Below are 24,496 nucleotides of genomic sequence, written 5' to 3' on the forward strand. Positions count from 1 at the left end.
GAGTTGTGAATTTTTGCCTTTGCTCAATTTGCTTAGCTGGTTCCATCACCTACTGAATCTTCACTGAAGAACAAAGTGAAGCCCATGTTGTGTGACATTTAGGGTAGCTCTGTCTAGACACAGCTCAGTGTTCTTCAGCACTAGAAAAATGCCAAGAGTCAGTGCAGTTGTTCTGTGTGTAAAGACTGCCCATCCCCCTCCTCACTAGTTCATAAGCCCTTACCCTCCCTCTAAAAGAAGCTATCTCCTTAGACCCCCCAACTGTAACTAATAGAAGCTAATAGCTATGTTTTCAGATGTAAGTAAGACTTTGGGAGGGATGCCTGGTTCACTTTTTTAAGGATGTTTGAGCTTACCAAAGGGCTAAGCATTTGCACCCCATTCTTAAGGTGTCTGGTTTGGTCCAGGATTTTTGAGTCTGGAAAAAAACTAGTTACATCTACCTGTATAGACTCAAGACCTCTGTAAGCCCTAACATTTACTTCTGGATAGGCCATAACTGCTGTGGAACAGATTTTTTCATCCTTCATTGATAGCATACACTGCAAAAAACAATGGCACTGCAGTGGCTGTGGAGTTCCCAGTTTTAAGAAGTTCAAGTATGGGGACCCAGCAAGGAAAGTACGTGCCTGGGTGCTACGCAGCTGTAACTGGAATCACTACATCATGAAGAGTATCATTTAGAAACAAGTTTAGGACTATAATTTTCACCAGTTTTGAAAACGATCTTGCAAAACCCACTATCAGTGTAAGCGGCACCAAGAACACTGTCTCTTTCCATTACTATAGTATCAACTATCTGCAGAAGTTGACATGGCAGTACCTTCAAGACCTGAAATGCATTCTGGCCCTGCTCCTTCAGCTCACGCCTGCATCTACACAGACTGCAGATGTATGAAACTGTGCTATGATATAAGAAATACTTCATATATTTGCTTTCTGACTTCTAAATGCCCATGCTACTAGGATAGAAAAGGAGCTCACGATCTTGTATAAAGCATCCTATTGTTACTAAGACTGAATTGGAATTTTCACCTTCAATTTGCAAAACTCTTCCCCTTGAAATGCACTATTTGGTAAGGTTGTATCCTTAATGCTTCAGTATGAACTTTTAAAATAGATCATTCCTTGCTTTGATTTTAAACCCAAGAATATTCTGTGATCAACAGACTCTTTCTTATGTACTTCACTTGGTGAAGTACACTTGGGACCCAGATGCAGCTGCTTCCTGAAAACACAAGGCATGTGTTTCCCTGCTATGATCAACAGCTCTTGGTATTAAAAAATAAAAAGGAAAAAACATCTGAACTTACTAGCTGATTCACTTTGTGCTATTCTTTCAAAATCATTATGAAATTCAAAGGAAATTAGAATGATGTTCAATTGTTTTACCCCCCTCTAAGCTAAGTATCACACAAGGAGGAAAAAGAGATGGAGGTGTTCTGCATAATCAGTTATATATGAAGCACAAACTAAACAGCAGTGTAGACCTATATTCAGTTATCTCAAGGCTTAAAAAGGTTAGAAATGTTTGTTTGCATAGGTTTCAGACAGTCACCATCCTTCTGAGCTCAATGATACCAGGCCTCCATGAGAACTTCGGTAGTGTACTTTAAATCCTTTTGGTTTGGGTTATCAGTAGGAAACTTTTGCTTTAGTCCTCTTTTGAACCTCCATAAAGTAAAGCCCTTTTACTACACATCATTGGCAGAACATATGCAGCTTTTATTAATCTTTGAAAGGACATGCATGGACATTGATATATGGCTCCAAGCCAAAGCTTCTTGAAAGTTTACGATCCCTGGATTAGGTCCAATCTTAGTAATGCAGCCAAGACAACGTACGTTTTTCTTCTGATGACTTCAGTTAATTGGTGTTGGTCCTAAGAGTCAGGAAAACTTAGTATTTCCCTTGCCTGTTATCCAAACTTGTCTAAGACCTCTGTTGCTTTAATACATAGGATACAGCCAAAACAGTGTTAGCATGAAATGAAAAATGTCAGAGCTTGACCTATATTTATACAGATGCAAGTTCTCATCTACTTTCATCTTTTCTGACATACCTGAAACCCTCTGAACCCTGAGGAAATAAATTGACTTCTGAATGAAAGCATAAAAAGAAGAAAGCCTTAACATTACAACAGTATGATTACAGGAAGCTGAAAGCGAAAGTATAAAAATAAGTCCTCTTACTATACAGAATTCAACTTGGGCACCCTGCCTCTTTTTACTTCATTAAGAAAGGTGCATTTCTTCTCAGCTTTCCTTCCTCTGCCAAGCGCAGCTCAGCATGGATTACAGCAGGATAATGAAACACTACAACACACAATGGTTGCACTCTGGGTTTTAGTTCATAGCACAGGAGCATATTGTGTAAGGAACCAGCCACAAAACCATAAACAGCCAGATAGGTTCCTTGGAGTGTTTTCCTTAAATCATGGAAGCAAAGAAGAAACCTGTTGTAGGTGAGGGGTACTGTGCATAGAACAAACCCAGTCTCAGCTGTGCTCAAACCTAGTTGCAAATAATGAACCTGGTTCAGGAAACCTTGCAGGCTGAGGAGAAGCAGATGCTATCCCAGTTGTGGCAAGGCAGCTGATATGCACTTGTGCTGTTTGTGTCCCTTCTCTCTTGACTATTACTGCATGCAGAGGGAAAAATGGCAGGGCTGACAAGGCAAGGGTTGTTCAAGTTAGCTCTCCTTCTGCAGAGACAGCAATGTCGTCATGAGATATCAAAGAGATCAGGCAATGGCTTCTTCCTCAGTAGTGTGGTGGTTACAGCATCTGATGAGACTGACTTCTACAGACAAGGAGGACAACTTGTGAAACTAAAGATCCATTGCTCCCATCTGAACAGATGGGAGTGATTCAGGATAAAGAGCAAGCTGGAACACCAAATACTGGTCTTCCTTGCCACTGGTCATTCACATTTCTGGGAGAATAAAAGAACTGAGGACTGCCACTGCTTCTTAGCAGTTTGCTTTATATGTTTTCAGACAACTTTGCCTAGATGGTGTCAAAGACAAGTATAGGACTCCATTTAAGAAAACACACTACCATCTGCAGGCAAGTTTAAAAGCAGAAAGCCCTTAAGCATGGCAGATTGCCTGATGCCAAGGACTTTGAACTGAGCTGTATGTTTGTGTGGGGAATGTTCAGAAACCAGTAGTATATATATGCTAATTCAGGGCTCCTATAAACCTGCTGTTTGGCCTGGATTTTAGACCCCCCAAGAATATCCTTCTACAGTGTTTGTTAACAGTCTGTTCATTAAGCTACTGACTGCTAGTGTGTTACACTGGTGCTCATATTGATCCTTATCACTACAGACCCTACTACATCAGAACAGAGCTTAACTAAATAGTGCCTTTAAACTCTCCTTTGGACAGTTAAGAATCAGTTAAGATGTTGCTACTGAAAAATAACTATTGCATTTAAAAGTTGAACAGTAAACAACATTGCCAATATATTATTGCACACAAAGGTTTTTGGAACTACAAAGATTAGGAATGGGTAGTCTAGAAGACCCAAAATAATGATCCCAGAGCCATTCCAGTCGCTGCTCCAGCAAGCATGCTGAGTGCAAGGTCTCCATCGCTGTCACAGTACCGCTCTCGAATAATGACATGGTTTGTAGGGGGTTGGCCGTAAGGTCCTAGGTAGTAAGAGATTGTTAGGAAGAAGGCAAAAGAAATGTAGATCATAATGCCATGCGTTGGGATTTCAAAATGTTACCATTCCTTTACCATGTTCCTTCTGTTGAACACTATGATGATGTCAGCTACAAAGGTAGAATACATCTCTGCTTTGGATTCGGCTTCCATAATTAAAAAAAAAAAAGTTACAGAAGCCTAGCAACACTCCTAGCCTCATAAGAAGTTAAAATCTTACAGAAAAGTTCATAACAAAAGTAAAGTTAAACATTGTTCTGCATTTATTTTAGCAAAACCTATGAATTACTTGTATCATTCCATCAAACAGATGGTGGGGTTTTTATGCTGGAAACAGATCTAAAAATTGATTCAACCTTGAAGTTAAGGCAAATAGTAAAGTTTCAAAAAAAATCTTTAGCTTTTAAGCCAGTTGTTTGCCAAAAAAAATAAAAATCAATTACTCTATAATTGCTCCTTAATACTTCAATTCAGCCTTCTACAGTCTTCTACTACAGTGATCCCTTGTATGGTGACAGCTGCCACGTCTTTCATGAAGATTGGCCCAGTAGTAAGGGGTTAACCTAAGACTCAAGAAAATACCCATTGACCCCTGCTCTGCAACAAAGTTGTTTAAGTTCTGCCTCCCATAAGTTTTATGACTTAGCTCCTATCTGCAAAGCAAACATAACAGTATTGCTTTCTTTTTCAGACATTTCAGGAAGATTCAGTATTTTCAAAGATACTGTAATGGTTTTCAAAACAGATACTGAAGTAATCCAACTAACTCAAATGGCAAAGCCCCTCACTGACTCAACAACGCATGGCTGGGCACTCAGAAACTGGAGCTGATAGCACTGGGAACCTCATGAGAAGGATTATGTCAGTTCAGAGAACGAACCAAGCAAGGAAGCTGAAGATACAGGGGTTAAGCTAGTTGATAGGACTGAACTTGACCCTGTAAGATTTAGTTGCAGTAACTCTAGTGAAGGGAAGCACTGAGGCTTGGTTGCTATCCCCAAACCATAACTAGTATCTTAACACACCAACCTTTCAAACTCTGTTTAGGAGAGTTACTGTTTCATGCTGTATTTTTATCAGACAGATTTCTGTGGCTTGATTTCCAAGGCACGCTGGGAGTTTTTAAATATGGTTCTTCAGACTTTCAACAAGCTGGTGCTGTTTAGTTGCTGAGAACCAACAGAACTCACTTTCCTCTGTGTTTGTACATGACCTGTATCTTAGCACTTCACTAACTTCGAGGAGGAAGCTTTAAGAGCTCTTTGCTGGGACACCTCCCTTGTCACAAAAAAAAAGTGGAAAAGGCAAATGAAATAACCTAACAAATGTCAAATGGTAAAAAAACAAAACAAAACAAAAAAAACAACACAACTGGAAAAAAATAGATTCTTGTTTGAGGAGCCAATCGTAAACACTCATTTAGTAAATTACATCTTCTGATTTATGTTACCCTAAGCCCCTGATTCTGTAGGACTGAGGTTCTCTATGTAATGTTAATCCTAAATTAAGGTTACTTAGCTAAAAGCACACCCTAAAATTTTAGTCTCTTTCTCTTTTATGGAGACTGAGAGCTACACAAACCTGAACAGAGCAATAGAAGACTTCACAAGGCTGAATGTACTCTCTTACAGCAATTCTAGCATGCAGAAATGGAACAAGTTAGTACCGTGCTTTGGGAGTGGATTTACCTTTGGAATATTTTCATTTAATTCTAGGGTCATAGCTGGATATCAGCATTGGTAAAAATTAAGCTACAGTTAAGAGCATCAGATGAATCACAACTTCCATCTATGCCCAGTACAGAGTACTGAGCCAATTTTCCTCTAACTCTCCTATCTTTTCTTAGAAAATGTGCTGACTATTGTAGTTAGAGTTGTGTGTGCTTTGAAAAGAGTTTATAAAGTAATTTAAATACACTGGGGTCACATTTAGAAGGTTAAATCACTTAAATTCTGTTGCGCTCAATTTGCTGTGGAAGGGTGAGGGGACTCTGGTACCAGTTACAAGTTAGGTTTCTTTCTATCACTCTGTTGTGCAGGAGTGGCAGGTGGTAAAGGAAATTGAAAATATTACATCTGAACTCAGCCTCAGGTGTCAATTACTTGGTCTTCTCTAATGTTAAGGGGATGAAGCGTCTTGGTGAATGTGGAGGATATGGTTGATACTGATTACCTTGGTACGGGTACTGGTAGGGAACAGCATAGGCTTGTCCATTGGAGGCATAGAAGACTTGAGGACCCGTAGCAGGATATGCACCATTGTACTGACCGTAGCCATAAACCTGGTGAAATCAAAAATGTCCAAAATGTTTATTATAAAAGTATTCTTTGCCATATATCCATTTGTGTACTTTGTTCAATTCTCCCTCATTCCTAATGCAGTTCAGGGTTCACTAAAATACCCAGTATGTGCTGATCTAGACTACTCCCTGGAAAGGATTCAGAACAGCTGCTTGGAAAAAAAAATGCTACTAAGCAGCACTCACTTCTCACCCCTAGCTTCCTCCTCTCTGCCTACATGCCAATAACAGCTCTCTGGAGAGCTCAGAAGTGTCAGGTAGGCAACAGTTGGTCCCAAAAAATCTCCAAACAGCTTTCCCCTGGCACACAGCAAGTAAACACTGGATTCATAAGTACTCTGTAGGCTTATATTTTGAAAGCAATTTTGCTCTCTGAAAGCCCAGTGCTAGCCCAGAATTAATATAGCTCCCAGTACCACATCTATTTCTTAACAGGGGCTGGAGCAGAGCAGTGCAACAAGAAATACTCCCCAAAACTGCACCTTTGTCGGAACACCCAGTAGTGTGTATTGGTACAGCCCCCATTCTGTTCCTTCTCCAATGTAGAACAACTGTGCATCCAGGAGCTAGAGTTGATTTATTGCTATGACATCCTGTATACAACAAAGTCTTCATGTGGTACAAATGACAGCTCCAGTCATTAAATCCTATTTTTAAAACCCCTGATTTTATATCCTTCCAGTGCTTACACAATGTGGAAGCGTGGGCACGCCTCCTTATACTAGAGGCTGCATGGCCAAGATTTTTCAAGGTTAACCAAATAACTTCCCTGTCTCTAGGTAGCTTTATTTTCTAAGTTCACTGAGCATCCATACCTTTATGTATCTCCCAGCCACATCTGTCTGATCCCTTTCATTGGAAATCCATCTCAAAGAGGAGTGACAGTATTTTGCTAGTGCCTCATTCCCACCATCCATTTGTACAAACCTTAAAGGAGGATCTGACTGTGAAACACAGCACTTTGGGAGTACAGTTTGGGTGCCTAAAGGATGGCTGTTTCTGCTGCCCCATTATTTTAGTGCTTCCTGATTGCAACTCTTACCTCAGGTGATGGTGTAGCATAAGCTGTATAGGGAGGAGGGGCTGAGGAAATGGCTGTCTCATCATATATCACGTCAGATCCTACGTAGCCCTAAATACCACGGAAAGATAGCAGTTAACACCTTTCCCTACAGTCAGACAACTAGAGTAGCAAGAGGATTAAAGCTTAATGACCCCAGGAATAACATTTCGATGTGCTGCGTGTTAAAAAAGCTGAGTGCCTTATAAAGCCCTGCAATGAGAAACTACTTGGACAGCAGACCTAAGAGATCACAAATCCTGATCAACCGCAAGAAGGTGCTGTACAATTTTTTACCATATTTCTTAACCGTATGCATGCATGGAAGCACATAGACTCATTCCCTCTTTTCATCATCTCAGTTTTAGAAGTTGTTCTAGTATTCATCCTCAGTTTGCAGATAAAAAAAACATCTTCATAACTAAGCTAACTGCTTCCTGGCACCCTAGAGTAATAACACCAAGTGCTGCAAGTGCAAATAAAGGAAACAAATGTGATAGGTGCCAGTAGCACCTGCACCTTTTAGCAGAACTTCTTAGCCACCTGTCACTTTATGGCCATGAGGAGACTGAAAATAGATTCAGTAAGAGGGGTTTAAATACAGGGATTTTGGTGTTGGGTGTTTTAGGGATTTTCCTTTCAAATGCCACCTGTAATTTTGGCCCTTTTTGAAGGCAGTCATGAGGCAAAAGTGACAGCTTACCTGAATCTTCAAGAAGTTCTCTAAAGATGATTAAGATTTGTTACAGTAGCCTTGTATTCTTATCCCTAATATCAGAAGTCTACAATGATGATCTTAGTGGCTTATCCCAAGAAAGAAACGGCTCCCTTTTTTGAATTTACATGTGAATGCTTTAGTAGCTCAACAGAGAATGTTCCTATCAGCTCTTTTAACTGGACTGCAGAAAGTCTTTTGATGGCAGACTATGACCATATCCCAGGTCAAACTCTTGGTGGAGATCCTAAGGACTGCTTGAAACACTGTTGAAAGCATTGTAGTAAGAGGCAGGTATTTCTACCACCTGAGATCAAGTCCTGAAAGCCTGTGTCTCAGCAGTAAATGTATTCTGTTCTGCTACAAGAAACTCCATACAGGATATGACCTATGTCTGCAAATGTCTTTAAGTGACATAGTTCTCAAAGCTAGCAAGATCACCCAGCTATTCCACTAGCACTGCTAGATGTTCAGTACTTCTGAAAGCTGTATCAGACACCTGCAGATGGACTCAAACCCAGTTACCTGACTAGCTCAAGTTCAGTTGGAGAGCTGTAATAGCTTTGGAAAGTGCTAATTTTAGATATTTCTTGTGCCCTACTTTCAGTAGCAGGGGTCTGCCATGGCTGACAAAGGAGATGCACTGGCAGGCTTTGAGGCTGAAAAAGTTGTATAATCCTTCTTGGTATATCTGCACTTCCTTCCAAGCACCTCTTGCTCTCTGCCAAGAGGCATCGCACAATGTAGTGGATCTTACATTAAAAGACCAGCTTCTTGTTTAGGTCAAAAGTGTCTCATACTAGCAGTAAGCTTCTTTTAGTACTTGGTAGGCAACAGATAGCAGGAGTGGAAAATGCATTTTTGCTGGTTTGCACACAGCCTCAGTGCCCACTTTCTTTAGAGACCAGTTTCCCAAACATTCACATCCACCCAGAGAAATCACTCTGAAATCATTCACTTTCACCCAGAACATATTTGCCTGGCTTTGGCTACAAGGTTGACATGTGCTGGTAATCCAGAAGATCATGCTTCTCCCCACCCACAAACCTTACATCATGCTTATGACCCTGTTCTGCTCTAGCAGAGACGGATGGAACGTCAAAGGCCAGCTGACGGACCACAGATATCACTGACAAGCTTCTTCTACCATTATAAAGTCTACGTAGTACACTTACTGTGTGTGTTCTGGCATCCTGAAGAGCAATTTTCCATGCCCTGTGAAAAAACATTGTTTAGTGGAACGCTGATAAAAAATGACACTTTTTCCTTTTAAGACTATAAAAAAAAAACACAAGGTTGGCAACTAGAGGTACTGCAAGAGCAGAGTTTAAGATAATCCATGGGTGAAAGCCTAGTGATACACTAAAGTGAATGCACCAAAGTGTTACACCAGGACTGAAAAATAATTATTTCCTTTGCAAAGCTGAGATGGAGTGAGAAGGAACAAGAAAAGGATCGTGCGAAGGAACGTATTTGAAGATCTTCACTGCAGGCACAACAGGCAGGTGATAATGCAGCCATACTCAGAATAAGGTAATAGGAAGAGATACAACAGGAAAGTTGTATCTCCTGCCTGAAGAACTGCTTCTGTGCTGACTAGAGGGTGTGGGCCTAGACACTGTGACAGTTTGAACAGAAGGTACATAGACTTCACACAGATTCTCCCATGCTATATGGCTGGGAGCATGCATGATGCACCGTGCATACTTGGCAAACGCTGGTGATAGATGTTATCCAACTACACATAGCTAAGCTCAGCTGAGAGTTCACAATACTGGAGTATTCTTTTCAGTGACTGGGACGTCCTTGGACTATGCAGGGTCATGTACTACTTTAAGAAGGGGAGAGGGGAAAAAAAAATCTGTTCAGCATGTTTTGCATTAACCATATTAATAAGAGGCATTTACTCCTCTTCATCCTTCAGTGTTTTCAGTGACTTGCAGTTAGTTTGCAAGAACTACACCGACATGAGTTAGGCAACTTACAGGACAGCTATGTTTTTTTTATAACTGAAAGTCTGCTTCAAATTTTTCTTGAAACATGTCTCTGAAAGTCTGAAGGAAGGATAATAACAAAGAGGAGAGAGAAGATAAAGGAAGAAGAGGCAGCAACACCAATACTCTTTGGCAGACTTACAGGCAGTCATCTGCACTTTCTGCACAGAGGTTGACTGTCTTTCCATCACGACAAACAATCTGCAGTAAACAGTCTCTCTGCTTCCCCTCTGGAGGCTGGAAATCTGAGTCAGAAAAAAAAAAAGAGTAAGGAAGTATCTATAACCAGAATTTCATGATCTCATTTACAAGGAGATAGTTTATGCAAAACTCTGGACAAAATAAATTATGGCCTGTTATAGCTGCTTTCCATGACATCAGAACAACTTACAGAACGAAGTAACCTGCTCTCACTCTTCAGAATATGTTCTGAAGGTAATTAGCTCTGAAGGTCACTCTTAATAAATGCAAGTGTCTTATAGCAGAACCAATCTGTACCCAGCAGTAAATACTCTCCAACACTTGTGTCCTTCACTGATGCAGCATCAAGTGGAGTACTAACAAATGCTAGAAGTGAACTTAGTAATGCTTGAAAAAAAAAATCTGCTGAGGTTTCCCATTTTGAGTCCTGCCTCTCCCTCCAGCCAGCACCATAATTTCACCAGTAACACTCTATGACTAGACACAAAAGTCTACTGCAAATATCCTGTTTCACAGAGTTATAGAAGAAAGTAGCAAACCCTAATGGCGATACCATGCCATGGACATCTACAAGGGAATTTCATAGCTGGGGAGTTCTTGTCGTTGTTTTTTTCTTTAACAGCAAGGCTGCGCACTTCATGGGCATGTTTACTTCTGATCAAGTAGTATTATAACCTCAGGCACTGAGGTTGAAAAGAATCTCTCAAATCCTGAAGGTTTCACTCTTACCTCGACATTCATTCCCTACTCTGAGGTTGATGCAATGGATTCGCATGTGGATTTTATCTTCTATATCATGGCGATTCTGATCATCATAGAATATTAAACGGCCATCAGACCATAGGTCAAACCAGTTCTTCTTCCAACGCCGTAAAATAGTACCTTTAAAATAAGATGGTCATTTTTGAGGGCACATATTAGAGAGTATTTGTGTCCTAGAGTTAATAAAAATAAAGATATCCTTCCCAGTTGCCCCAGTGGACAAAGGCATTCTTAGGTTCCAGGCAAAATCCTGTCCTACAACATCCCTGTATCCCTGTTTTAGAACATTACAAAATTGGGTTTCACATTTTATCTACTACTCTGTCACAACAGTTTATTTTAAGGGCTATAACTTGGTGCTTTAGTTCTAATTTGCTGCAAGAACAAGCAGGGGGCATGACTAATTGAAAACATTAATGTAAGGTGTCAGGTAAAGTTTCCAAGTATCCACTTATTTAACATTAATTACAGAGCAGCATCTGAAGCTGAAGGCCAATCAGATACCTCTGATGTGGTATATACTGTTTCCTACTAATAAAAAACTACTACCCAAAAGGGCACATGGAAATGCTGTTATGTCAGGCCACTTAGTGGAGTGTCCTATAGTTAAAAAAACAAACACACACAAAAACAAACAAAAAACAACAAAACAAAACAAACAAAAAAACCCACAACAAAACAAACAAAAAAGAACCACCCACAGACCTAGCGACTTTTTTTAAGAGATTAGCCAGAGGGGGGAGAAGAGGAGGTAAGAGGCCCATGACTTACTTTGCCGGAACAGCCAGCCGCTCTTCACAAATGCCATTGTTACTTTATCCGGTGGACAGAAAAGGAAGATGGGGGTGATCAGTCAGTATTTCACAACAATACCTAAGAAAGAGGCATGTCAAGTTAGAATATCTTGGTTTACTCCACTAGTATTGCAGACAGAGAGTAGATCTCTGCTGAAGACATTTACTAAGGCCTAACTAGTATTCTAGGACTTACCAAGTGGAACAAACGTGCGATTGTAGCAATCCAGTGGGACTATCAGAGGCCACTCTTAAGTTTAACTGGGAAATGCACAAGTTCACGATTACAGCTGTTGCAACTTGGAGAAGAGTCACACTGGTGACTGCTGCCTGACTCACCACCACCCCTTGCTTTCAAAGTTGTTCCCTTGACCTGCGTTCCCTTTACTCTGCAGTGTCAAGTGACCAAGCAAACTCACTTCCTCCATCCTTTTCTCCCTCCCTTTTTCTGAACTTCCTCTTCCTTTTTTTTTTTCATTCACTGACTCTCGAAATCTCACCAAAACAAAAGCTGAAACTGTTTAAACAGGAAGGAGAAAGCTGTTTTTATGACTTGTATGTCTTCCAAATTGTCACTAGTTCCCTCCAAGATGAATTTAAGTAAGTACAAGTTAAGCCCATAATGTGAGATTCTCATTTCTCCTCAACTTTGAAATGAAGCTTGAAATGGCTTTGAGAAGGACCATGCATTAAATCCAAGTTTTCACACATGACATTCAGCCCCTGTAGTCTGGTGTATGAGCAAGCCAAAGAAAAGAGATCAAACATAGGGGATACTGGAGGAAGAGTTTTGATTTTATAGCATAATGACATTCTGGCTGTTGTTCTAAGATGGACTAATGAAAACACAACCGTATGGATGCAGTTGAACTAGAAAAGCAAAAACAGAAGCGTTTTTAACCCTCCCCTGAGAAGGCTGGGTTTTTTTTGGAAATTACTTGTGGGGCTTGTAAAGCCACTATGAGAGAGAGACAGAAACCTCCCAGGTAACATTTTACTTGTAGCAGTATAAGAAGAGGGGAGAAAGGTGGCATAGTAGGTTTGATAGCCAGAGCAAACCCTACCAGAGAAGGAATGGCTGAAAGTGGGGGAGAAAGGAGGAAGGGAAGAGAGTTTTGTTATCTTTTCATAAATATAAAGTTAGTAAGCATCTGCTTATTTCCTGATAGATGTATATACGCAATCTATTGCATATTACTTGTACTGCTTCTGTTTCACAATTGCCCTTACTGGGCAAATATTATAGCATACAACTAAAGATTATAGCTACCAGGACTTCATACTGAAAGAACGCCACATCCAGCACAGGCTTGGGTGTGACAAGTGAGAACCACATGCAGCTAAAGTTTAAACTCCAAGACAAACTTTAGAAGGCTTTTGTATCTGCTTGCTGGGAAAACAAACATTTAACTGACAGTCCAAGGAAAGGGAGCATGAAACTCCTATCCTATTTTAATCCTGGTCACCAACCAGGTCCTGCTTTGAGGTACAAGCATCCTGTTGTCACTGGGCTACAGAGGGAGGGGAGACCTCATCGTGGTCTATAGCTTCCTCATGAGGGGGAGTGGAGGGGCAGGCGCCGATCTATTCTCCTTAGTGACCAGTGACAGGACCCGAGGGAATGGTGTCAAGCTGAGGCAGGGGAGGTTCAGGCTGGACATCAGGAAGAGGTTCTTCACTGAGAGGGTGGTCGCGCACTGGAAGAGGCTCCCCAGGGACGCAGTCACGGCACTGAGCCTGTCAGAGTTTAAGAAGCATTTGGACTGTGCTCTTAGTCATATAGCCTGAGTTTTTGGGTAGACCTGTGTGGAGCCAGGAGTTGGGCTCGGTGATCCTTGTGGATCCCTTCCAAATAGGGATATCCTATGATTCTATGGTGTTTTAATAGTGTAAGAGCCAATGAAGAACTTGCATGACCTTCTGTTCTGCTGCAAGCACAAGAGTAGGCCATTGAGTGTTTGTAGCTGCCTTTAAACCTAGTCTGTTACACAACAGCATAATTAGATTTAACTTAGACACATGAAGGGGAAGAAATGAAGAAAAAAACCCTCTCTCTTGACAAACCAAGTTTTGCCTGTGATTACTGGATGCCTCGCAATCCAAGTCTCACAGTACAGAATGTCTCACAGCCAGCTACGGATACAACAGCAAGAGGCTTCAGCAGCTGTACAGCACTTTCATGCCATCTCAGAGGCAAGAACGACGTTCTCCCAACACAGAGCTTAAGCGCTTAAAACTTCTGCTCTGGAGAGCGAGCAATGAATCACACAGAACAATCTGTCAGCACTAACGTAGGAGGTGTAAAAACAATTACATATTCTTCTCTGGTCCTTTTTTAAGCACAAGCACTCACTTGAAGTCCAACACAGTATTCACATTCGACCCACATTATGTTTAAAAGAGTATTTCCAGAGCGAGAAGACCACCTGGCAAGATCAGCTGCAACTGCGCAGTATTTGCTTGTTAAGCTAGCTCAACGCAGAAAATGGTACTGAAATACTGATGAATCAGTTTGTCACAAACCTCAGCAGAAGTTCCTTGGTGACTGAAATCTAAAAGCAGTAACGCCCTAAGCTGAACACAAGAGTAAACACGGAGAAGGTGTGGGGCTATTTATTCTTTCCTGCTCCTTACAACAACAGCTTTCCTTTCCTGCACAGAACATCACGTGGAATATCCAACAGCTTGTTTCAGCTGACTTCTTATTCTCAAACCCAGGCGGCTGATGGGAAAAGTGAACTTCAGAACAAATCAAGTGCTTCCTGCGACTTGTAGCTGACGGAGCAATTTTGATTAATGCCATCGAGCTAGCAGGAGGCCTGGATCCACGCAGACGGAAGGTGTTCAGCCACGCAGCCCTCACAGCAGAGTCGAGTCCCAGGCACCCGGCAGCGCCCACAGTCGCTCCCTACCTCGCTGTTACCGCCCTCCCAAAGCATCAGCCGAGGGACTACAGAAAGCCTCAGGCCCGGCAGAGCCGTCAGATGCCGCCGTGTTGCTCCCCGCTTTAAAACGAAGCGAGTTTTCCATTTCTGGAACTTTCTGGCTCTGCAACGAGCTCCCCGCAGGCCGTTTTCCTGGTTTAGCCCCAGCCCTGCCGAGAGCCGCGTATCTCGGCCCAAAACCAGTTCACGCCTCAGCGCACCCAAATCCCCGGAGCCGGGGAGCGCCGCCCGGCTCGGCCCCGGTCTCCGCGGGGCAGCGCTCCAAGCCGCCCGCCCGGCCCGGCCCGGCCCGGGCTCGCCGCCCGCCCTCCGCCGAGGCAGGCCGGGGGCTGCGGGCCCCGGGGCTGCCCCTCCCGGCCCCCGCCTGCCCCGCGCCCCCCGCGGCAGCCGCCCGGAGCGGCCCCCGCCGCCTCACCTGCTGCCGCCGCCGCTGCTCCCGGCCGGCCCCGGCCTGACGTCAGCCGGCCGCGCTGCGCCGCCCCGGCCCCGGCCCCGGCCCGGCCCCGCAGCCCCCGCACGGCGGAGCCGGGGCCTTGCGGACCGCGCCGGGCTTGTGGCGGCGTGTGTGCCGTGCGTGTCCGTGTTGGGGTCGCCCCGCGGTTCTTTTCTCCCCTGGCACGCTGCCTGCCCTCTCGAGCTGCGACGTTTCGGCTTTATTTCCTCCTCGTCTTCTTTGTAAGGGTTATAAGAGGGTCAGTTGCTGATGTCTTGCCGTGGAACTGCGGCGAAGAACCGGCCGCTTTGTTCGAGGTGTTGGAGACTAGAAGGGGCCAGCTCGTCAGTGACAGCTTGTACACAACACGGCCACGCACTTCATCGCAGCGATGCTCGCGTGACAGCTCAAAACGCTCTTTGGGTCTGTGCTGCCCACACGCTGAAGAACCTGAGCTGAAGGGGCATGCAAAGTGTCACTAACTAATTGATTTCACAATTGGAATTTCCATTTCTAACCCAAAACGTTTGAAATTGTTACATTTTAAAAATAATGTAAAGCCTCCTAGCCAGGTGTAATATTTCTTCTGGATGATGGAGCTTCCTTTTAGAACTTTTCCCAGACTCATCCTGCTAAGATACAAGGGAATGTGGCTCCTATCATTGCAGCAAGTAGAAAGAAGATAAAGAAAATAAAACCCACATCATTAATAGGTTGGTTTCTGCCAAACTCGTAAGACTGAATGATACAGAAATAATGTTTGTCATAGATAAAATTTCACTTGGTCTGTCAACCTGCTAGAGTTCCTCCCTCCCATCTATGCCCTCTTCTGGAACACAACACAAATTCTAACTAGAAATCACATAGAAGGGCATAGTTTGTGGCTGCCAGCTATCCCATTCTTTGATGTGTCTTTGAAGTACCATAAAAGTAGTAAAGGTAGAACAGGAGGGATAAAGGTGACTTGCGGAAAACGGACTCCACAATCAGTAAGATTGTAAAGTAGGTATGTTTATTCAGCGTTGGACAGCATGGGTGGTAGTCCCACCAAAGTCGTGCGCACCTGATACAGCAACTTGCCTTGGTTATATGCAGTGAAGAGTTACATATGCATGAAGTTTCACGATACGCCTATACATATTCGTAGCCTGTCCCCACTTCATATTAAAATTAGTTCCAAGGAGTCATTTCCATAAACTCCTCCTACCTGCGTTTGCGCAGTGTCTCCTGGTGGTGGTCGTCGGGGGTCGTGGGCATGAAGGTTGATGGCTCTTCCTCGTCACCGCTAGTTGACCTCTTGTCTTTGCGCAGACTCAGTTGTTCCCTGGCTCTTGTCCATCTGCAGGACCAGTTTCTGCCAGTTTCTTAAGATAGGCTCACACTCTTATTAAGAGACTGACCTTGGTAAGGGGCCCAAGGCTTCTTGCTTTAGTTAATTTGCACAATGCACCATAGTTAGCAAAGACACTACATAGCATCCTAGTTTAATGCTGTCAGCGCTCTATCTCTACTTGATAAGATTCTCCTAACTCCCTCTCTCAAAGGGAGATCTTCTACCTATAAATAGAACTGCAGGTTTCAGAACAAATGAGTAAATAAGAGTTGTGTGGAGTAAATTCTGCAGCAAATTCATTTCTGTTCATGTAGGAGGCTTTTCTCTCAGGCTAAAACCATTTGCCTTTTGTTGTTGAGAAAGTATTTTCAGGAACTTGAGTGTGTTGGGTTAGATGTAGAAGGTAAGACAATCTTTAGACTGGGAGAGTGAGCAGTTTTCTTCCAGAAAGAAAAATACTCCTCTTGAGTTTTTGGGAGCATCAGCAGATCCTATCATTGGCGTGCAGTCACCATGGGACAGCTTCCTTTTTGGTATGTGTTCAGTGTTGGCTGTCCAGGTTTGTCTAAAACTTTGGTTAGATTAGTTTTAAAATGATTTTTAAATTCAGTGAGAAACTATCATGGTGGTTCCAGAATGAATTACCTCCACAGCCACAGAAGAACGTCAGGAGTTTGTACAGCAGCTGTTTGGAGCCATGTCCTGTGCTATGTTGACCTTGGAAGCCCAATTAGGGCTATGAACACAGATGCAGGAACCACCAGATCTTCAGTTTGCCAGAAACTTTAGCATATATTGGAAACCCATACAAATATACATCAGGCTTATCATCCCAGTAAAACCTGAAGCGTTTTGAATTAAATATATTGGGTTCTGCATTTGCAGATGAAACTTTCATCAGGGCATTTCTAACTAGCTGTGCTGCAGAGCTGAGGGTCTGAGTCTTTGTACCTAGAGCAAAAGAACTAGAAGATTTAGCTGAATGTGGACTGTCTACAAATCGGACAAAAAGGTGTGTCTGCCACTGAGGCATGGAAGTAAAAACATTGTTGAAATTTTAAGCCTATTCATAATAATCAAAGTTTCAGAGTTACCAAAGCCCTTTTTTCTTAATGCAGTTACTGTCCTGAGTCAAGGAAACCAAGGCTGAAATTCAGTTTGCCAGCTGTAGTTACAACATACCAGTTAAAATTCGATTGGAAAATTAAATTGCTAAATGCCTAAGAAATTACTGTTCTGAAAAATGTACTTGTAAAAATTGAGCTGTATGGTAGCCTTTGGCATAATGTTCGTCTCTCCAATGTGTGTTAAATTTTGAGTGCCACCCACGTAGTTTTTTTAATCTCCACAGATATTTGAGGGTCTTCATAGATTCTTTATATGCTGCTGAAATTTAAATCTCGGATTTCCTACCTCTGTTCGTAAAATATATTTTAACTCTAAACCAGGCAGAACACACATTTTCATTAAACAAATTATTTTAAATAAAATACGTGCCAGCATTATTAAGTTCTATAATTAATGCAGTTAGTGCTACTACAACCAGTAAAGTGCTCAACCAGATTAAAAAAAAATAATAATTAAGAACCAGCAATGCTTGCAAGTTAATGAAATGAAAGATATTAAAAGCAATTAAAAATATTAAGAAGCTGACCAAACAACCCTATTTGCAGCAGAAAGATCTGCTGCTAGAGAACACCTGAATACGAATTAAAAGAACTAGGACTCCAAATTTGTTATATGGTTATTATTGTTTTTATTAATTTTCCACAGCTTAACTAGGAAGTTTGAGGGCAATTTGAAAGGAGGTAGGGATTAGGTGAGAAGAGCAGAGCAGAAGATAGGTCCAAAAATAAAGCAAGCTTGATTAAGTCTTTGTAAAACTGCCAACTCTGCAATAGTTTGTAAATAACATATAAGGTTTCCCTGATGAGAGGATGATGGAAAAGGACATATTTCTAGTTTTGCAGAAGATTGTGTTGTCTCAGCTGTGAATACAGTAGTCCCAAACAGAAAATTAAATCGTAGACTTGGGGAAAAATCTTTATCCAGACTGCCTCAACACACTGACTTCTCTCAGTGGACAGCTCTTAGCTTCTACCCTTCCCAGGGGTAAGTGGCCTTGCACCCAAGATTAGAATTCCTTGGCACATGATCATTTTACCTGCAAAAGTGAATATGTGGGGAACTGAAGTGAAGGGCACAGATTTTTATGTCTCTTTGGGTTTTGTTCCACTCAAGTATGCAAAATATGGCATATCCATGCAGCAAAACATAACATGTAATTGCAAAACATAGCGTATCTGTATAACGTATCTGGAAAACAAAGTGTGCTCACAGACTGCTCCAGCTGAATGTGGCTAGGAATAAGGACGCAGCAGTGCAGACTGTAGGACATGCTAGCAGCCACGCTTCTGGGGATTGTGGAAGCATGTCGTGATTGCAGACACACAAGGAAGGGCTTGTGCACTCGTCTTCCCAGTTCTCATTGCCCTTGGGAGTTGAGTTTTACTAAGGGTGATGTGCAACGCAACCATCCGCTGCATCGACAGAACAGATTTGCATTTTCAGAGCAATTCCAGAACTTGAATTCAAGACATGCTTAGGCAAATCTGTGGGGCCAAGGCTTCAGAGGTGAGAAAAGCCTAATTTGCTTTTGAAAATGGGACTCGCTTTTAAGCAGGACAATGCCTAACTGCCTACTCTAGCATACTGACAGCTTGCTCAACTGCATGAGAAGACTGTGACAAAGGTCGGGAATACTCCTTCTTGACCCATAACTGAAAACATGCCTGCCCTCTTGCCTTCCTCTGGACTGTGGTTTGTGGCACTCCAGACGCCTCAGTATGCTTCCCAAATACAATGATCTCTTCAGAAACTTAGTCTAGAGGAAACAGTAGGGAAAGTTACATGCAAATAAGATGTTGTCTTCAGCTTCATGGTGCTGAGGCCAGTGTAGCCTGCCAGGCAGCAGATTCCAGAGTGCACTGCAAACAGCAGAGAAACAAAAAGCCTGGCCAAAAGCTGAGGAACTTTCTGGGTGAGAGTCTGGGATTTCATTGTCAGCTTCTATTGTTTGGATTTGATCAAAAACAAACCGGTACGAGAAAGACCACACGCTTATCGGACATCCCTGCAGGTCACACCACTAGAAAGCCATTTCACTGTTAGTGAACTGCCTGCTTGGATTTTGCTTTTATTTGTAGGCAGTTTTTAAAAGCACAGGATCATCAGAGGTGGGCTAGGGCCTTTGCAACTTGCAGAAAAAAAACCAACAAAAAACCTGTCTCATCACAGCCATTCCAAAGAGGAAGAGAGAAAACAATTTCTACAACACATCTTTGTTTTCCACTAATAACTGTGTTTGGACCTGAGAGGCAGCCAGTGTCAGTGGGAGTTTTTCCTCTGAATTACCTTGGCTCTGGCTCTCACCTTTACTTGACATTGGCTGTACTGTTCCATTAGCATTTAAAGATAGGTCTAACAGAGAGGATTTACACTGATGCTCGCAATCTACAGGAAGACATGGCAAGAGAAGAAGGAAAGACTGAAATAATTACACTCCATTTTCATAGAAGAGACTAAAGCACAAGTCAGGGACAGTAAGTCTCAAGTACAGTCACATTGAAAATCTGTGCCAATGTGGAGAAGTTGATCTACACCTCCTGGTGCCAAGTCAACATATGCTTAAGTTCCCTGGTCAGACTGCCGAGTGCCTACCACCATAGTTGCCCCTGGTCTATATTCTAGTCTGTCAATACTTAAACCTAGGTATAGAAGCTTCTGTTACGTGTTGCTTGTTAGTGAAAATTAGGACATGGACTGAGAGTCAACTTTGGAGTAACTGTTGGTGAGGGGGCACCTTCTTTGCCGAACTTTATTCTTGAAGCTCATCAGAACTGGAAATGTATGTCTGTTTCCTCGTTTTGCTCTGAAGACCCTGTTCTGTGCTGGCTTAAATTCATGTTGAACCTGTCCTATTAAACCTAGCCTGCTCAAAAGTGGAATCAGTGAAAATCGTCATGTCTTCAGGAGGTTTTGTAATAGATCCCGTGTTTTTTTTCCTTCTCTTCCAGGAGTCGGAGATTAAAGCACATCGTCACAAAGTGCAGAATAGTGATTGGTTGTTTCTTGGGAGTTATCATGTTGTGTACTAGCTACGCTGAAATGTGTAGGAAGTGTTCGTGTTTGACTTCTGCTTTTTATAGCAAACAACTCCAATAACTGCATCTCCCAGAAGCCTCTGCATGCCTTTTTATTAAGCAACAGGAGCTCTGGCTAAGGGTAGAGCTTCTTGACTGACAGTGCTTTATTCTACAGCTGAGCTTTGCCATACAGTCCTGAGGTATTCTGGTTTTCTCCAAGTGAAAACAGAAAATCTGACAGCTACTTTCCAGAAACTGCCCTAAAAGAAGGCCAGGGCATTATACACAGCCAAACCCAGGTACTCTGAATTCTCTGCTAAGAAATGTTTCTGCCAAGTATACCCCACTGAGATCTGACCCACTTGCAGCAGTAGAGCACCACACAGGGTAGTGTCATTTGCTGTTGCTCAAACAAGCCAGAAGCAAAATATCTCGCAGCAGAACAAGGAGAAGGCTAGTATGGAAGTGTGCCTCAGAAATGCCTCTCTTCATCTACTGCTTTGCATTAATTCTCCTTCTTTTCAAACCTCCACTCTTCCATATAACCTGTGGACCTGGATTTTTATTATATCTTGCATTTACTGTTCTGCACCTCCTGACATTTTTTCTCACAACACCAAATACTACTTTAACTTACCCAGTTCTCCTCCATCAAAATTGTGTCAAAAAATGTGTCAAAATTTCTTTCTCTTTTACAACACTGTGAGTTAGGACAGGACCTATGTGCAGTGTGATCGAGTTGAACATCAGACACAGACATTGAAGCAGAAACATTTTAGGCCTGGAAGAGGAAGAACAGAGAATGAAGCATCTAGCATCAGCATCCAACTTGTAGAAGTAAAAGGAGGTGGGCATCTCAGAAAATATGCAGGAAAATCTTTGTCTAAGCAAAACTCTCTAGATGGTATATCAGCCTGAAATAGTTCAAATATGAATCTTACTGGCATGCAGAGTATTTTCCTTCCAGCCTGCACCTAGGTTTTCCTGTTGTAGAAAGGCTGCAAAGGATAGAAATGTATGCCTAGGTTTAGTTAAGAAACATCCCTTTTATCCCTTGCTGCTAACAAGGTAACACAACAGTGCTACAGGGTCTGGCAGCCTGAACTTTGCCAAGATAATCATATTGAAATTGAGTCAGGGCAAAAGTTTTCTCTCTTTTTGTTTCCTTACTGTGTTGGGTCTGGAAGTGTTTGCAGGTTGTTACAAATGACCAGCAGAATGAAAATTGTAAAGATTTTTATTTCAAGCACTGAAGGTATTTTTCTTATGTTAATATGTTGGGCCAGCACTGGAAGAAACAGCCCTTAATTAGAATGTCATGAAAAATGCTAAGGCAATGCCTATCTGTGCAGTAACTGGCAAACCTACAGAGGATAAAGCTCTCCATACTGTATGTTCTTTGCATATACAAAAGCTTAACATACAATTACTCGACAATTTCTATATACCTTGCAGAAAGCATTCACCAGAAACCAGTGATGGGAACAATGAAAGTCCAGGCAAGGAGCCAGCGTGCAACTGATTTTTACAGTGTGTGGATCAATTGCTGAAAACCTCATCTCTATGAAAAAGGCTTCAGATCAGACAGTAAGAGCTCTTTACATTACTTGACCCATGATCTAACAGCAAACCAGAAATTGAAAGTTCTGTTGTTGTTTGTATCACAGTAGTTACAGAGGCTTGGGCATCCCTGTGCACTGTATGTATGGGAACTGAGACAGCCTTTCCTCACTAACTTATCATTTAAAAGACATGGTACAAAAAGAGTTAATACAACCCGTCTCTGAGACTGATTTACCAGATCAGGTGCTGTTTATTTACTTTGAACAGATTGATAAATTGGCTCCAAAGCAGAAATCTATTTTTCAAAACCATTCAAGCAAGAACAATAGATAAAGTGATTTCAAGGACTGTGGTTTCACCGCAGTTTTATTGCCAACTGTGCTTGTATTTCAAGGGACATTGTCTGGTTTGCAACTCTGCAATAGCATTCAGTAAATATCCAAGTCTGCAAAGAAATTAATTCAGCCAAAGACATAAGAATTAAGGCTGATTTTGCAAACATTCTTTCCTCAAGTAAGTGTCTGAAAAAGCTGCAGACCTTCAGAAAAATGTAACATCTGTGGGACGTGAATTCTTCTTGCTATGTTTTGTATAGTACTAGGGTACAAAATGGGCTTTGGACTCAGCCAGGCCCTACTATACGTAAGAAAAAGAATAATTGCAGAATAGGGACTTAGAAAGTTGAAGGCATATCAAGAGAGTTCATGTTCCATCAGAATTAGCACAATTGAAAATCTAATAATCCTAACTCAGGGTATAAAAGGTGTCTACTTCAGGTACTGACTTCACTGGGGTTACTCCTGTTGATAGGCATCTGTGCTGAATCAAAGCAGCTGGTTAGGCAAATTAGGCTGGTTCAGTAAGAAAGAAAAACCCATCCCCACTCCTCATGTTCAGCATTGATTGGCTCCTGCAGACTGGCATCTGAGAACAGCTCTGAGACTTGGAGCTGGAAAGGGATCTCCATATAGCAAATCCATGTATGCATAAATTCATCTTCCTTCTGCATCACTTAATACAAACACATCAGCATATCATCTATACACCTGCCCTAACTTCTCTGAAGCTCTACGGTATTTCTGTCTAAACAGATCAAGCTTCAAAATCACAGAATCACATAATGTTAGGGGTTGGAAGGGACCATGACAGATCATCTAGTCCAATCCCCCTGCCGGAGCAGGAACACCTGGATCAGGTCACACAGAAAAGCGTCCAGGCGGGTTTTGAATGTCTCCAGAGAAGGACACTCCAAAACCCCCTGGGCAGCCTGTTCCAGTGCTCTGTCATCCTCACCGTAAAAAAGTTTTGTCTCATATTTAAGCGGAACCTCCTATGTTCCAGTTTGCACCCATTGCCCCTTGTCCTATCATTGGGTGTCACCGAGAAGAGCCTGGCTCTGTCCTTCTGACACTCACTCTTTCCATATTTATATTCATTAATAAGGTCACCCCTCAGTCTCCTTTTCTCCAAGCTAAAGAGACCCAGCTTCCTCAACCTCTCCTCATAAGGGAGATGCTCCACTCCCTTAATCACCCTTGTGGCTCTGCACTGGACTCTCTCAAGCAGTTCCCTGTCCTTCTTGAACTGAGGGGCCCAGAACTGGACGCAATGTTCCAGATGTGGTCTCACCAGGGCAGAGTAGAGGGGGAGGAGAACCTCTCTCAGCCTGCTAACCACAGCCCTTCTGATACGCCCCAGGATGCCATCGGCCTTCTTGTCCACAAGGGCACAGTGCTGGCTCACGGTCACCCTGCTGTCCACCAGGACCCCCAGGTCCCTTTCCCCTTCGCTGTTCTCCAGCAGGGCAGTCCCCAACTTATACTGATGTCTGGGGTTGTTCTTGCCCAGATGCAGGACTCTACACTTGCCCTCATTATATATCATTACATGTCCTTCATTACAAGTGTCCTTTTCCCTGCCAGCCACTGAGCCACAGTCATATGGTAACTCCAGTGCTGACAGAGCCTAAATGGAACCAACCAAGTTATAAAGCATAATAGAATTTCCTGGAAGCTTCCCCAAGCTGTCCCCATTTGTATAGATAGAAGCACAGATTTACCAACATATTGGGTGTCTAAAGAAGCAGGTAGGAATCAATTTTATAATCTAAGGAATGTGTGGCATCTTCCTTCTTAAATTTCTAAGGAACTTTTCAGACACTTCTATGATACCAATTCATCCCATCAAACTTCAGATACTTCATTTAGGCACTGTGACAGTGATGTAGTTGCTTTAGATTCCCTCTACAACCTCTGGAAGACAGGCCTCTCCAGACAGCGCATCCACCCCCCTCAGATTCCAGTCACTCCCTAAGGGTGCTGTTGTCTCTCAATTGAATAAACAGAAACCCTTGAGTGATCCTGCTCCTAATCTGGACACGTAAGGGGCTTGCATCTAAGTGGAAAAAATCTGGATGTAAGTTTCTTGCTGTATCTTGAAGTGTTTTGAAAATGTCCAAGATGACTTCTTACTCGAGGATCACAGAGAGCACGGCTTCACTCATTCTCTTTGACTCAAAGAAAACATTGGCTTCATCTTGTCTAAATAGTGCCTGTAACTGTCACTACAGCTCACCTCAGG

The 24,496-nt window shown here is 42.5% G+C and overlaps 1 protein-coding gene and 1 long non-coding RNA gene across 6 annotated transcripts in view; one reads left to right on the forward strand and one right to left on the reverse strand.

Annotated features, from left to right (window-relative positions):
* The window catches only part of LOC121074490, a 45,990-nt gene that overhangs the window by 11,683 nt on the left and 9,811 nt on the right, over window positions 1-24,496 (forward strand). For all 3 annotated transcript variants that reach the window (XR_005822380.1, XR_005822379.1, XR_005822381.1), the window contains exon 3: window positions 21,809-21,940. This is a non-coding gene — a long non-coding RNA (uncharacterized LOC121074490). The remainder of the gene's footprint in view (window positions 1-21,808; window positions 21,941-24,496) is intronic.
* PLEKHB2 (pleckstrin homology domain containing B2) lies at window positions 1,705-14,939 on the reverse strand. 3 transcript variants are annotated; one of them, XM_040566586.1, is made up of 8 exons: window positions 14,858-14,939; window positions 11,475-11,576; window positions 10,671-10,823; window positions 9,883-9,985; window positions 8,922-8,961; window positions 7,014-7,103; window positions 5,845-5,953; window positions 1,705-3,656 (listed from the first exon to the last, which is right to left on the reverse strand). In XM_040566586.1, the coding sequence occupies exons 2-8, from the start codon at window positions 11,509-11,511 to the stop codon at window positions 3,520-3,522; spliced, it is 669 nt and encodes a 222-aa protein (XP_040422520.1). In that variant the 5' UTR covers window positions 11,512-11,576; window positions 14,858-14,939; the 3' UTR covers window positions 1,705-3,519. The 3 variants fall into 3 exon arrangements, with proteins under 3 accessions (XP_040422520.1, XP_040422521.1, XP_040422522.1); XM_040566587.1 differs by lacking the exon at window positions 14,858-14,939 and adding an exon at window positions 11,694-14,682; XM_040566588.1 differs by lacking the exon at window positions 14,858-14,939 and adding an exon at window positions 14,410-14,427.

This window comes from Cygnus olor, chromosome 9 (genome assembly GCF_009769625.2).
Source record: "Cygnus olor isolate bCygOlo1 chromosome 9, bCygOlo1.pri.v2, whole genome shotgun sequence".
Taxonomy (NCBI): Eukaryota; Metazoa; Chordata; class Aves; order Anseriformes; family Anatidae; genus Cygnus; species Cygnus olor.

Coding starts and splice junctions, on each gene's coding strand:
- PLEKHB2 (XM_040566586.1), bottom strand. CDS start 11,511: ATGGCATTTGTGAAGAGCGGCTGGCTGTTCCGGCAAA. Junction 9,986..10,670: donor AGTAGGGAATGAATGTCGAG/GTAAGAGTGAAA, acceptor TTTCTGACTCAG/ATTTCCAGCCTCCAGAGGGG. Junction 8,962..9,882: donor GAAAGTGCAGATGACTGCCT/GTAAGTCTGCCA, acceptor GTTTTTTCACAG/GGCATGGAAAATTGCTCTTC.